Below are 15,303 nucleotides of genomic sequence, written 5' to 3'. Positions count from 1 at the left end.
GGAGCAACTGACTGAGCCTCAAGGACAGGCTGTGGATGTTCCTTGGTCCTCAAGCCTTAAATCCATTGTGGTTTGCCAGCATGTATACTGGAAGGGGCTGTGTTAAGGCATCTTGGAAGGGAGCAATGCTGTGTGTGGGAGCACTGTAGGGGAGAAGCAAACAGATCTCTCATCCTTGCAGGGCTGGGAGGTGAAAGTGCTGTTTAAGTGGAGCTGTCAATTTTACTTTGCTTGCCTTTTTCTTCTGCATTTATAAAGTTGGCTTGATAGTTGCCACGGTTAATTCTTCCAGGGGTCTGTGATGGACTGTAGTGAAGGACGTATTCTTCTGTTCTGCTGCCCTTGCTTACCACCACTGACCTTTGTTGCAGCTCTCCAGATTGCTGTGGCTTTGCCTGGAATTTCTCAGGCAGAAATACAGCTTCACACTGTGTAGTACCAGCACATTGAATCCACTAGCTACATACCCATCTCCATAATTCCTCCTTGAACCTCTGAAGATCGTCCTCAGTATGTCACCCTGAGATCTAGTGCATCGTGGCCACACTGGAGGAGTTGCCCTGGAGCCGTGACATTTGCCAGGATGTGCATGGTGGACCTTGGGTGGGCTCTGACTGTGGAGAAACATCCACAACTTCTGTGTTGCCAGTGGCCACGAGCCTGGCTGAGTGACCACCTCTGCAGCTCTCTGCAGTAACCTGAAGAGGAAAACGGGTGCTTTCTGGGTTTCCTGAACATACATTTTTCCTGTGTTTCTTTCACAAGTCTTGGTGCCTTCCCTCTTTGAAAGATCTTCCCTTACTTGTTTACCTCTAGGATCTGAAGGTGGATTCTTCACTTTGCCAGCTGATGCTTGTCAGACTGAAGCCGCCTCTGCCTGGCCAGCCTCTCCCGGAGCCTTCTCTGGCTGGCTTCTGGCTGTGCCGGTGTCAGTCTGCCTGTGGCCTCTCAGAGGCACTTGGAGAGGCTATGTCCCCTAGACAAAAGGCAGCAGCAGTGTGGGGAAGTAAAAAGCTTTCCATGGCTATGTCCAGGGAAGCGGTTTGCTTTCTCAGGGTAGGTGTCTGCTTTCACAGTTGTGAGGGGGAGTAGCTGGCAAAGCGTATGTGAAGTGACACGCTGGGGTGTCACGGTGGCCTCTTGATTCTTGCTCTTACATTCCTGCCCTGATGTGACCACAGGCAGCTTTTATAAAGTGAAGGCAGCGTTAATAACTAAGCCAGCCTCTCTCTCTCAGATCTAAGCCTGTAAGTAGCCATGCTAAATAAATATGAGCAGTATAGTACTCGTTGTGCAGGGAAGCAGTCATCTTGATAAGCTTCATTACTGTCTCTGGATGAAAGGGGACTGCAGAATCATTGTATCTATTATTTAGAGCTTCTCAGCCTTGACCTATGGACACTGTTCCCACCCCTGTGACCAGCAGTGTTCCTGGGAATGTCACCTGCTTTTTGTCTGTCCTTTACTGTCCCCTGCTCTGGTTTTTGTTCAGTGAGTCTGTTTACATTTCCTACTTTAACCAAATTATCAGAGCCTTATCACCTTCAGTGCTGCTGTTGTCAGTCTGTGCAATCAGGCTGCTCTGCTTTACTGCTGCAAGTGTAGCAGCAGTTCATGAAAGTAAGACCTTGAGATTTGAGAGTTGGACGTGTAAAACCCAGTCTCTTCTGGATATAGTAAACTTCCATTGTCAAAAGCTGGAGGAGGTTAAATCCTCATGCAGGCGTTTGCTTGCTGCATACTTCTAAGTTTTTGTCTTACACTAAAAGAAGTTTGAGAATAAGGTGGGCTGTGTAGTGGGGATGTGGTCTCCCCATAAGGTTTGTTTGAAACGTTTGCAGAGCACAATGTTTCTCACACCCTCGTGTGCAGTAGTCTCACGTAGTCTGAAAGTAAGGCACGACAAGCATAGAATGTTTTCTTAGAGAGGCTTGGCAAGGAGGAGGAGGGTAGTGGTGGTGAAATTGTGGGGCTGGTGTTGGGCAGGGCGGTTCCAGCTGCCTACGTGTTGTGCGTGTGATATGCCTGGCCATGTCAGACACTGTCTGCAGTCATGAAGGTGTGTTCCTGAAACTGTCCTGCAGCCCTCGCCTCCTCACTGTGAGCCTTCCTCTGGTGTCACTGCTGACAAACCACAGCCCGCAGAGGTATGCGAGTGAAGCCACAGGAGCAGTGTTAGCTGGTTAGGTTAGATTAAGTTTTCAAGAGCACCCTGATAGCTTTGGAAAGTCTGTATTTTGCTGTATTTATAGAGTCTGATTTCTTCCTTCCTCCAGATATTGTCCATGGCAGCCATAAGCACAAGACACCCAGGTGGTAGGAGGTGAAAGTATCCAGAGGGAAAGCAGGGGCTCATTCCTGGGGTCTTGAAGGTGAAAGGAAGAGACAAAAAGGCTCTGACAAACAGCATTATTTTCCCCTCCCCAGTTACCAGTTTGAGTGGCAGAATTACACTTCTACTGGGGATGATATTTCCCAGAAAAGCTGGTAAGCATACTTATGCTGCTAATACTGGTAAAAGCATTGAATAGGTAAGATGTTGAAGTTATGCTGACAAAATAAGGAGAAACCTTCATAAGGGGAGGGGGACGTCTTGGGTGTGCTTCTCTCTTAGTGCACTTTGGGTTGGGAGCGTTTCAGTTGCTGGACTTTTTCTCTTCTCCTGTTTCCAGTTTTATTAAAACAGACATGTTTTAATGCTCAGCTGGCTTCATTAGGACTGAAATCATGAAGCTCTTCATAGCCTAGAAATACAGCCAGGATGTCTGTGTGCAGAAACATCTCTGGTATGTGCTGGTGGATACTGGGGAGACTCTTTATGTTGTGAGGATATATCAAGCTGTAGCCCTATATATAGTACCAAATTTGCCTTGATACAATCCTGCTGAAGACAAAAGTCAGCTGAAGTTTCCTACTTAATGTATAATAATCTTGTCGGGGAGTTTGGTGATTCGCTGCTGTTTACTTGGTTTTTTTTGTACGGTGGTTTAATGAAATGCTGTTGACTGGTAAGTTTGGGCCGTAGTGTCTTATTTTCTCGTATTACTGGTTGAAGGCAGTAGCAGGTTCCCCATGGACTTTTTGGCTCTTGAATCAGACTTCCATAAGTGCTAATGCTGTTAGTGTCACCTTGTTAGATGGTTTAATGTGTTTGTGTAATTCATCTCCAAAAAAAAGAGAACTCTCCTCCTTTCCTCGAAGAATTAAGGCTTTTCACTACCAAGAGAACAGAAAGATGATATGGGTGAAGTTTAGGTTGTGGTTGGTGTCTGATTAAATATTCAGCTGCCTGTGCATTAAAACATTGTATCTCACACTTCTGATACAGTGCCTGGGCATCCTTGATGTGGACTGTATTAACAAGCATGGCAATACAAAGAAATGTGGCTTGTCTGTCCTCTGATGCGCAAGCTGCTAGCATTTAACCCAGAGGAATTTCTTGCCAACAGTTTTTTTTTTTCTCCCTTCCCTGTGTTTCTACTGCTATCTTTATTATCCGGACAGGCTAGAAAGATACATCTTAGAATCTGTGAGCACTTTCTTAGCAGACAGCAACAACCAAGATAAGCAAATGCTCGGTCACTTATTGTCAAGTGGGGGAGGCAATGAGGCATTCTGGCCGGGTGTCCAAGCAGTCTGAAAACACTTTATTTCTTTCAAGCCACAGCTTCTCTTCTGCGGTGAAGAAATCTAGATGTTGCCGCTGAAGGTGTAACCTCAGGGCTGATACCTTCTGTACGTTGTTTTCAGATGGTAGAAACCATCTGGTGCTGTTTGTGTACATCCTGGTACACATATGGCTGAAGGATTCTGCCATGTCCTCTAGCAAAAGCCTGTCTTGCAAGCAGCTGGAAGCGATACGTAGAAAGGGTGTACCAGTTCTCTGATAAACTTACTAGGAGTAGGAAAGCTAATTAATCACCCATTGCCCGTGCATTCTAATTGGTGCAGTGTAACAGGGTGCTTTGCGCTTCCAGCAGTTGCAGATGGTGAAGAGCTTGCATAGCTTTCCAACACCGGGGGCAAAACATAAGCCCTGTCTTATAAATAGTGAAGCTATGGATTGAAAGTGGGCTTTTCAGGGGTCTTCATTCTTGGCCCAACTTTACTGCTGTTTGCAAACCTTCAAGCTAAACGCCCTGGCTGTCAGAAAGCTTACACAAACATACAGCACCTGTCCTCAACTCTTGCCAGAGTGTCCCTGCAAACCAGACGGGCAAAAAATCACAAGAGTGCTCCTGGGATCCAGGCCTGTCACCATTCAGGGAAGGGCTTTCCTTCAAGGCATTTTTGCCTGGACTTCATTCTTTGGTCCAGAGTGTATTTTATGAAAAAAATCTAACAAGCTTAGGACCAAAAGAAGTCAAACCTTGATATGTCTGTTTAAGTTGAGATCTGTGAGTTAAATTGTACAGAAAAGAAATGAAAACTGGAGCTCCACCAGATATGAAGAACTTGATAAATGACTTCTGAGCATTGGTGCTGTTCAGAGACAGCTGATGGCTTCAGAAGGAAAAGATTGGGTAGGTGTGTACTTCTTGGAACTTAGATTTTTTTTTTTGTTTTTGAAAGCTGTATGACATGTTGAAACACTGTATTGCATAACTCCTTCAGCCCTTCCCTGTTGTTTTCAGGGTTTTGTTCTGCTTGGCATTGTATACAGTAGTACCTGTAAAGCTCCAATTGACTAGTTTTATTCATCAGTTACTGAAGACACAATACTGAGAATAAACTTCACCCTTTGTACCCTTCATCTTGGTGCAGTGATGCATCTTTTCTAAGGGATGATTAATGGTGCTGTGATGCTCTAGAAATTAAATGTATACCAACCAGTAAAACACCTCATTTTGGTAAGAGGAAGGAAGGGGAGGTCAACAAAGCAATTACCAGATATTTTTGACAATACTGTCCATGTTAGCAGGGAGATGGTATATTTGGTAGCTTGGCAAGCTTGACAGTGAACTGGAAGCCTTGTTGGACTGGCTGAGCAGTCTGTGCCCATAGGGCAAGGCTGGCTTTTTTCCATCTCTGGAAACAGATGTGTATGAGCATGTAAAGCTTATTTCTGGCGTTTGTTTCTTCTTGACTTTGCAGGCAAGCTGTGATTGACAGGGTCTTGGGAATGTATTGTGGTGAGATGAGCCATGTTTGTATATTTCTAAAGGCAAAGATCTTCAGTTCCAAGACAGGCATGTTCTTGCTGTCTGTGGTCATCCAGGGAGTCGAGGTGAGCCTGGGTGAGAAGTGCAGTCACTGAAGGCTTTCAGTGATGTAGAGAAGCCTTTCAAAACAAGTTGGTATTTCTTAGTCCCCTGGGATGGCACACAGAGGGAGGTCAGGCTTGTGTTGATAAATTAAACTTTAGATGAAGTTTGTGGGGACTGAAGCAACCGCTCTGTATTTCTAAACCCATTGGATGGCCACTCTGTCTCAGAGTGTGAAGCCCTCGCCACAGCCTCCTGATACCTCAGGGCACTTTTTCTCCAGTTGCAGTACTGCTGCGGTCAGTCCTCCCTCCACCAGCTGCTGATCTTTGCTCACTGAGTCTTCTGTCACCTCCCCAAGGTGCTCTGGCTCAGAGGCAGCTCACAATAGTCCTTCCACAGCAAGTGAGAAGTATACTTATTGTGGCAAATACTGCTTTCCCAGGGAGGAAACTAGCTCAGTCGTGCCTGCAGGTAGTAAAACACAGTCTCCATTATGGATGCCCTAGCCTCCCATATCATCCATGTTTGTTGTTTTGTCAGGCTTGTTTTCTGCCCTGGAATACTTGGCAGTGTGCAGGGACCAGCTCTGGAAGAAGGGCATGTTCTCCCAAATCTGGGTTCTTTACCGTGTGTGCAAGAGCTGACCCACACACAAAGCAGAGATCCTTATTTATTGCATGTCTATGCAGAGATGGGTGCTGGGTTGGGAGAACCAGTTGGGAGTGCCAGTTGTCATTGGTTTTTATGAACTTCGTCTCCATTTAAAAGTACAGTATTCTCTTTTCAGTGTGTTTGATGGGTAGGGCGCTTTCTTTGCTCCAGGGTGGATTTTTTTAATATACTAACTAGGGTAGCTCACACATACACAAGTAATTTTCTGTTTAGTCTTATTAACCATTTGAATCTCCTTGAGTTTATCTTGTTATTTCTTAGCTTGATATATTTATGGTGTCTATTCCTTCTCCCAAGGCCATGTCTTGTTAACTATTTGTTGTAGTTTAACCCCAGCTGGCAACCAAGCACCACACAGCTGCTCACTCACTCCCCCCTCCTCAAAGGGATGGGGAGGAGAATCGGAAAGGAATGTAGAACTCGGGAATTAAAATAAGAACAATTTAATAAGTAAAGCGAAAGCCACATATGGAAGCAAAGCAAAACAAGGAATTCATTCACTACTTCCCCTCGGCAGGCAGGTGTTCAGCCATCCCCAGGAAGGCAGGGCTCCATCGTGCATAATGGTTACTCGGGAAGACAGACACTATAATGCCAGATGTCCCCTGCTTCCTCCTCCTCCTTCCCCAACTTATATACTCAGCATGACACCATACGGTATGGAATATCCCTGTGGCCAGTTCGGGCCAGCTGCCCTGGCTGTGTCCCCTCCCAGCTCCCCGTGCCCCCCCCCCAGCCCTCTCGCTGGCAGGGCCAGAGAAACTGAAAAGCCCTTGACTGGGTCTGACCCTCACCCAGCAGCAACCAAACCCACCCGTGTGCTGTCAGCGGTGTTCTCACACCAAACCCAAACCACAGCACTGCACCAGCTACCGAGGAGAAAATTAACTCTGTCCCAGCCGAAACCAGGACAGTATCCACCCCTTATTCCATACTGTTGATGTCGTGCCCCACTTTCCAATACATCCTCATTAACCACCATCACCCTTCCCATGCTTTGATGTAATACACAGGTATCATTCCCCTGGTCTCTGGGCTGCCCCAGTATAAATGTCTGTAAAATGTCCATTGAGTTCATTTAGTCCATGAACATGACCTCTTATGGTGGTCACTCAGGAGAGGAGAAGTTGTGTTGTATGGGGTTATCGGGCACCACAGCCAGCTCAGCTTGTGTCACTGCTGCGCTTGTACTGCTTCTTGTAAGGCTTGTTCTCCAGGGGTTCAGGTGGTTCCTGCTATAGTAATTCCTATACTGTGAAACTGAAATCATGGGTTACATCAATTTAAAGGTATACCCTTTACAGTCTCCACCCCTGGTCCCTTCAGACCAGCCTGCAGGGTTTAACATCGCAACGACCTCCCCACCCTTGCCCCTGCTTTGGAGCAGATACAACCCTGACAGACTGCAGTCTGTGGATAAGTCCTAGCTAAGTGAAGCCTCAGCTATGAAGCACAGTCTCTGCAGAGATATACCTGCTGCAGCATAGCCTCATCCACAGCCATGGTTGTGTTGATGTACACCTGTTCCACTGTGGCCTTATCTGTGGGCCATGACCACACACCTGCTCCAGCATGGCCTTATCCCTGGCCACAATCCCTCCAGGGGTGTACCTGCTCTGTCGTGGGCTTGTCCATATCCACATGCTTTGAGGTGCCCCAGCATGACCTCGTGCACAGCCACAGATACTTTGAGGTGTATCTTCTCCAATGTGGGTTTGTCTTTGGGCCACAGTTCCTTCAGAGGCATACCTACTGCAGCTCAGGCATAACCATGGCCACAGACACTTTGAGCTGTACTTGCTGTGGCATGGACCTATTCACAGCCACAGATTCTTTGAGGTGTCCTGCTCCCATATGGACTCATCCGCAGGTCACAGTCCCTTTGACTCAAGTTCACACTGGAGTTCCAGCCTGTCCAGTGCAGCAGCACAGAAAGAGCAGCACTGCCCTGGCCATCTGCCAGCCCTGGTGCATCGCCATCACTGTTATCAAAATGTTCCTGGGCACAGCACAGTAAGATAAGCAGTACAGCAAGCATCAAAAGCAAAAAGCAGCCACTAACAAGCACTAGACTCTAATATACAGTGGGGCAAGCAAGCCACAGGGCAAGCGCGGAAACCTCATGACTAATAGCTAAAAAGCAATAACAGCTATACATTCAGACTAGCACATTCCAGTCACATCTATGGTTGTCTCGAACCCTTCGAGCCCAATGTTGGGCACCAGAAGGGACTGTTGTGGTTTAACTCTGGCTGGTAAAGTGCCATGCAGCTGCTTGCTCACTTGCCCCCTCACCCAGAGGGATGGGGAGGAGAGTTGTAAAGGAATATAAAACTCTAGGGTTGAGATAAGAACCATTTCATAAGTAAAGCAAAAGCCACACAAGCAAAGCAAAACAAGGAATTCATTCACTACTTCCCCTCGGCCAGCAGGTGTTCAGCCATCCCCAGGAAGGCAGGGCTCCGTCACGTGTAACGGTTACTCGGGAAGACAAACGCCATAATGCTGGATGTCCCCCCGCTTCCTCCTCCTTCCCCCAGCTTATATACTCAGTGTGACATCCTATGGTATGGAATATCCCTGTGGCCAGTTCGGGCCAGCTGCCCTGGCTGTGTCCCCTCCCAGCTCCCCGTGCCCCCCCAGCCCTCTCGCTGGCAGGGCCAGAGAAACTGAAAAGCCCTTGACTGGGTCTGACCGTCACCCAGCAGCAACCAAACCCACCCGTGTGCTGTCAGCAGTGTTCTCACACCGAACCCAAACCACAGCACTGCACCAGCTACCGAGGAGAAAATTAACCCTATCCCAGCCGAAACCAGGACATGATATATAAGCATTAATTAACATCCTCTGTTTTTCAAATTCTTTTGACCTCTTGTCTTTCATTATTGGTATTTCTTTAAAGTAAGTAGTCCTTGTATCAGGCAGGCTGGTGGGTTCGTGACCAGTTTTAAGAGCTCAGGTGCTCTAGATACTGGCCAGTCTCACTGCATCCTGGCCAGCAAGCTTACGGCAAAGTGACGGGTTCATAAATCAGAGGGATTTCATGCAGAGATAAGGATGGTTTCGTCCCTCTCCTTTTGATGGTGGGATCCTCTCCAGTGGGAGCTTTGGTTTTGGACCTTCAGGTCCCAGTAAAGAAACGCCACCTAATTTTAGCCAAGCACGTGTCAGACGCTGCAGCAGGGTTTTTTTTGTCTTGCTGGCTGGCTGAGAGCAAGAGAGGATAGCCACATGTGCTTCTGTGGTGTTTGTGATTGACCTTGACCAGCCTGTACAGCTGCTGGTTGTTTAGAGCTCACAGATAAAAATAGGCTACCTCAGTTATATATATGCAAATGAACATAAACCGGGCTGCCAGGCAGTGCTACAGTTGGATGCTTATGGGCCCAAGCGTGGAACCTGTATCTGTAAATTGAGTTACTGCTCTTAAAACCTGTCTGTGCCTTTGCCTGGGGTTGGTAGTGGGACTGGGTGAAATTAGTCCTGCTGGGCAAAGGGCAGTAATTGATGGCAGGGCTAAAGGATGGCCGGACTGCATGTAGGCCCCGTCCTCAAGCCCTCCTAGATGCTTGTGTGCTTATTGCTGGTAAACTGCATCTAATTATTGCCACGAATTATTTTGAGTGAAAGGAAGCACATGTTCAGGTAGCACTTTCCTCTGTTAGAATGTATATTTAAATAACCGTCACCTTTCTCATCCGTAACATCCGTTAGGGATTCTTCTCATTTTCTGACTTCCCAGACTTAGAAGGCAAGCCTTCCTAGGGGTGTCTTCCTTTGAAATTATTTTAATATATTTGGATTGGTCGGTACAGAAATTTTGGTGTTAAATACATTAATGACTTCTGGATGTCCTTGATGTGGGGTATCACTTTCATAGAATGGCGTGTAACTACTCCCTCTCATGTCACAGGCACATGGGACTTTTTAGAAGACTGATCGCTGCCTTGTAGCTTACATGGTGAAATCTTTCTTTATCTACCTGAAACACTTGTATCTGGAGAAGAAAAAAGAAAACCAGCTTTGCTTCTGTCTGGCTTGTGGGGAATTTTTCCACCAGATGTGTGGATCTTTTATTTGCATCTGTTTGTAAAAACTCGGTGTAATGAATAAGATTTAGTTGTTGATGTTGTAAGAGTAGTTGTCAAAACCCTACTTCAGTTGCCTAACATAATGTAACGATGAAAAGTCAATTGTAGGGGATCTTCCAGAGGACTGTGATTTCTGCCTCCATAAGGCCACCTTGCTTTGCTTCTATTTTATGAGACTCATTTAAGAGCGTCTGACAGTGGTAATAATAGGTTGATAGGTTCCAATTTGTTCCAAGCTTAGCACAGAGGATGTTGTAATGCACATGCTTTCATGCATCAAGCAACAAAGCAAGGGGTGGGTGTGTTGGTTAGCTTTGTGGATGACTCGTCCTCATTCAGCGTGAGAGCCGTGGAAGGTCGACTATGTTTTACAGGGTCTGCCAACTTCTGGGTACTGGCTGAGCCCCACGTCAAAACTGAGTGAGAAAACCTCAGATCCGGGAAGTGTGGTTGTTCTTAAATAACCTGACAGGTTTCCCTGTATCTGTGAGGCTGGCTGGGTGTAGACTGTCATTGTGCTTGGGGACATGTGCGTGCCTTTCTCCTATGATTTGCAGACCAGGCTTTCAGATGAGCTCAGCAGCTACATGTTTTCAGTAAAACCTGGTGCTTTCCTGTTATAGGAAGCATTTTAAAACTAAATTGGGGATCAGTGCACCCATCTGAATGGCTTTGCATACAGATTTGTCCAGACCTGATGTCTGCATGTCACTGAGATGAATCCCGTGACTGGAGAGGTTTTCTGTTTTCAGAGCAAATTGGAGCCCTGGCTGGGCAGCACATCGTGCATGTGGCCTGCGGAGAGTCTCACAGTGTGGCACTCAGTGACCAGGGCCAGCTCTTCTCCTGGGGTGCCGGCAGCGATGGACAGTTGGGCCTCACCACTATAGAAGACGCAGTGACGGTACCAAGGTAAACTTTTAACAGGTTCAGGTTTCCTTCAGGTAGCTGCTTGGAGGGGATGCATCAAGGGTTGTTACCTTCCAGCCTGGAGTTGGTGGGAGTGTTGCTTTCTCTGGGGGGCAGTAATTGGGCACTTATCACATAGGGGGGTAAGGGTGATTCCTCCTCCTTTTCTGTGCTGTACTGGTGGTGCTCCTGAGCCTCCCCGGGACTCGGACAAGTCCTTGGGAGGCTTGGGCAGGACAGGCTGCCTGCTGATGGGTGTGTGGCTCACAGAAAAGAAAATCCTCAATGAGAAGTGCAACCGCAACTGTGTCTTATACAGAGCAAGGAGGTGCACAAGGGACAGCCCAAAAATAGAAAAGCAGTGTGATACCTATCTCTGTTCCAGTCCTTAGGAAGTCCTCTGAGGTAGGAGATACATTTCAAGAGCAGGGGAAAAAAATACATGGCTGTGTGAACTGGCACTTCAGCTCTGACACTCTCCTGCAGTGTTGCCTGTTAGCATCAAAGCTACTAAACCAGCCTGCTGCCATTCGGAATAGCAAATGTTGCTCAGAAACTTTAGGGTAGTGCTCAATTTTCTTGTTTTACTTATTTATTGCATTTTACCTGTGCCAGAGCACTAATAGGGTTAAGTGCAAGGACACGTAGATGGTGGTAGTGGCAGAGGCTGGTGGCAGACGCCAAGACTTCTCTACCCAGAGCAGTTCACAATGATAGGTTTTAGCTTATCACCATAATAAAGATAACTGGTCCCTTTGAACTTCATGGTGTTGTATCATGCTACATTAATAATAGATGTAGTCTGTCGCTTATTCAGTCTGCACAGTTCCAGTGTAGAGAGAAGTTTGGGACGTCTGTCTACGGTGGCTGTCATTGTTGAAACAATATTTAAAGGAAGAGTTTCAGTCAGAAAAGATTAATGTTTGAGCTGAAGGGCTCAAACTGTGGAAAGACAGTCCTTAACTTGGAGGTGGCTCTGATGTAACGGAGAAAGACAGGCTCACATGTCAATGTGATAGTGCTATTTTAAAAATAATGGCTTTATGAAATAACTTGAAACTTTGACATGCTATTTTACCTGTACAAGGTACTGAAGAGGTTTTGATGCTGTAACTCATACGAACTGCTGGGCCTCTGACAGCATGAAAAATGTCAATGCCTGAAAAAGAATAGAGGGAGAGACACCAGGAACCAGCTATTTCCACCATTTCCAGATGGCTGGATTCAGTGTTCTAGCGGGAAATGCAGTTGGGGTTAGTAGTCAAGTGTCTGGAGGTCTCCACAGATTTGCATCTGTTATGTATGGATTTGTATCACCTTCAAGACCCTGTTCCTCAGCCTCAAAACAGTAGGTTATGTGTAGAACAAATACCTGAATGGAAATCGTAACTTTGACCTAAGGTGATACTGTATTTGTGGACACGTTTTCTAAAATAGTGTTGTCTTTAGGCTGATAAAGAAATTGAACCAACAGACGATACTGCAGGTTTCCTGTGGAAATTGGCATTGCCTGGCTCTGGCAGCAGGTACCGTAACATTCACTATTTATTACCAAGATTTGTGCTGTAATTTTGCACAGTGTCCAAGATAGCTTATTTCTGCATAATAAACCAAGGACGTCCCTGTCCCAGCTGCTTTCAGGCCAAATGGGAGGCTATAAAATGGATCAGGTACCATGAATACTAAAGAGCTTTGCCAGTACTGTCAAGAAAGAAAACGTTACACACAGGCCACCCACTGTCTCACTGGTGAATGATAGCAGGAACACTTAAAGACTTTCCATCTTCATGTAGAGAAATGTGTGTAATTTCTTCATGTTGAAATTATCCTTGGTATTGCTCTTACGTGTGCAACATGTGGACTGTTCTTCATTACACTGTTAACAGCAGTCCGATGCTGTATTTTGCACTTAGTTACATGTCTGCTTATTTTTCTGGTGGCTTCAGACTGTGCTTTCATTTTAGCAAAGAATGTCTTGATTTTTTTTTTTTCCCTCCATCATGAGGCTTGGGTGGGAGCAAAGCCCCCAGCACTGGTTCTTGTTCACTTCGACAAACTTGCTTTTCTGTTGACCGGCTTTTACTCTGTTCTCTTTCTTTCCTTGCAGATGGCCAGTTCTTCACATGGGGGCAGAACAGCTATGGTCAGCTGGGCTTGGGCAAAGAATGTCCCTCCCAAGCCAGTCCACAACGTGTCAAGTCTCTTGATGGGATCCCTTTGGCTCAGGTTGCTGCAGGTGGAGCCCACAGTTTTGCCCTCTCTCTCTCAGGAGCTGTGTTTGGCTGGGGGAAGAACAGCTCAGGACAGCTGGGACTAAGTGATGAACGAGGTATTAAAATTATGCTCCTGGGTGAAAGAAGGATGGACTTCTCTTTTTGCATTGATGGTATATTTTCACTGACCAGATGTGTAACCCTCAGCAACTCCTCTTGGAAGGAGAGGGCAGAGGAACAGTCTCTGGTGGGCTCTACAGGCTCTTCGTACTTAGTAGGAACAGAAACAACTTTTCCCCTTGTGGATGTTAGTGGAAGTGAGGAAGGTCAGAAAGAAAGATGTTTCAAATGTGGGTGTTAACATGCAGGCATCAAAGGAAGTGTGTGTATTTCTTTCTCTTCTTAAAAATGCTTTGTCCTTACTTTGTTTGAAGTTGGTGCGGAGCAAAGGCTCTCACTGTGGAACATCAGGCTGAACCCATCCCCTTGCTTGCCAACATTTTTGATTGGTGAGCATCTATATGCTACAAAATGATGGCAACACAGAGTATCTCAGTATTGTAAAATGTTGTCTAGTTTATTTGTTACACAATTTTCTAGACATACAGGGCCAATGGTAGTTTTTTTCAGGTGGCCATGTTGAGTGAAGCCTAGCCATCAACAGACTTAAAATACTACTTATAAATGAGACTGAAGAGTGGTTGTGACATTACCGCTAGTGTGAAAAGCCCGGGTCTCCTCTGCTTGTTGTTAACACATTCTTAACTTTTTGCAAAGGCGAGTGAGTGAAAGATTTTCTCTGGAGCTCCAAATCAACATCTTTATTGTTTTCTGCATGATGGCTGAGTAACTTTAATTATTTAGGCAAGTTACTGAGTGTGGATGTGATACCTAGCATACGTGGGTAATTTATTTTGCTTGGGTGAGCGTGAGATGTATGTATTTGTAAATGTTATGTTGCATAATGTAGCATATAAACACTGTACGTTGCAAGAGAAAAGTGTTACCTCACATTTTGTGTCCCTATAATGGAATAATGCATTTTGACAACCCACCCTACCACCTGAAACTTACTTAAAGCAATTACTCAAAACCAGCCTGTAGTTTAGCAGAGAAGGCTCATATGTTGTATGCGCTGTTTCATCTTGCTTTACACTTTTAGAAACGGGAAACACAATTGTAAGACTTGTGGCACGTTTTGTGTTCTCTCAAAAATGCTTCAGATCTATTCTCTTGTATCGTACGTAAGCTAGAGCTGATCTGCTATAAGAGCAGCGATGGTCTTTCTACGCAGACTGGCAGATAAATGCTTCTAATTTCAACAAAGCTGCAGTTTATACGTGAGAGGCTTGCTTTGACTTGGTGCTAATCTTAAATGAACATAGAAAGGGCATCTGCTTGTGGGGCTGTGTTGGCCAGGGTTCATAATCTGCTTACATGGCACTGTAGTAAATACGTGATATTTATGGTAAGTGAATCATGGTAAGGCAGTGTGAATTGTACTTAGTGAACAGCAAAGTCTACAAACATGAGTATTCTGCAGCACTGTTACTTAAACAATTATGCTGTAGAGATAAGTGAAATTCCTGTCAAAATAAAGATCAAAGTGCTAAAACACAAATCAAATGAAAAATTTGCTCTCGTTTCTAAATCCCTGAAATTGTGACCATTTTCCTTTCACTACCCAGAAAAAAGCACCTGTCAAATCCTTGGGTGAGAGTCTTAAAAACTGGACAACTGCTCTAGGTAGGAACCCGATTTTTTGTTGGTATGAAGTAAGCAGCTGCTCCCCTTAATGTCCAACTGTTTTGAGGTACCTGCTGCTCCTTGAAATGTTTAGCTTTTATTTTTACCTAAGTAAAACATGTAACCTTGCTTAGTGTAGTCATCCTCAGGAGACCCACTTTTAATGATTAGAATGTCAGAGTGAAGGAGAAAAGCATCATTTAACGGTTGACAGTGATTAGCCTTTGCAAGTAGGAGGATCTTCTTAAAGGATGACAACAGAAGGGAGGCAGGCATTTAAATACACCTTGGGACTCAGCTTGTTCTGTGTGTGGTACTAGCGTCTCCCATGTGTCAGGATTGTTCTGTATGGGAAAGGTCTAAGCAAGGGTTTGGAACAAACGTTTGCAGTCATCAGTGAGGAGACTGGAACAGAGCATGAGGCCGAAGGCAGGCATAGCTAGGCCGCACTCATCACACCTCCCA

At 45.7% G+C, this 15,303-nt stretch overlaps 1 protein-coding gene across 6 annotated transcripts in view; it reads left to right on the top strand.

The window, feature by feature from the left end:
• Nucleotides 1–15,303, top strand: part of LOC101912142 (probable E3 ubiquitin-protein ligase HERC3) — a 55,571-nt gene that overhangs the window by 13,450 nt on the left and 26,818 nt on the right. For 5 of the 6 annotated variants that reach the window (XR_003552466.2, XR_003552467.2, XM_055795180.1 and 2 more), the window contains exons 3-5: nt 10,723–10,882; nt 12,329–12,405; nt 12,987–13,208. Coding sequence is in view for 4 of the 6 variants with exons in the window: in XM_055795180.1 (XP_055651155.1) it covers nt 10,723–10,882; nt 12,329–12,405; nt 12,987–13,208 (459 nt within the window). In the remaining 2 variants the exon portion in view is untranslated. Of the gene's footprint in view, nt 1–10,722; nt 10,883–12,328; nt 12,406–12,986; nt 13,209–14,780; nt 14,839–15,303 lie in introns of those variants that run through there. The other variant, XM_027779941.2, reaches the window with a different exon arrangement.

The sequence above is a fragment of the Falco peregrinus genome, chromosome 2 (assembly GCF_023634155.1).
Source record: "Falco peregrinus isolate bFalPer1 chromosome 2, bFalPer1.pri, whole genome shotgun sequence".
NCBI lineage: Eukaryota > Metazoa > Chordata > Aves > Falconiformes > Falconidae > Falco > Falco peregrinus.
The sequence above is the reverse complement of the archived record's forward strand: the minus strand, read 5'-3'. Positions and strand labels throughout refer to the sequence as shown.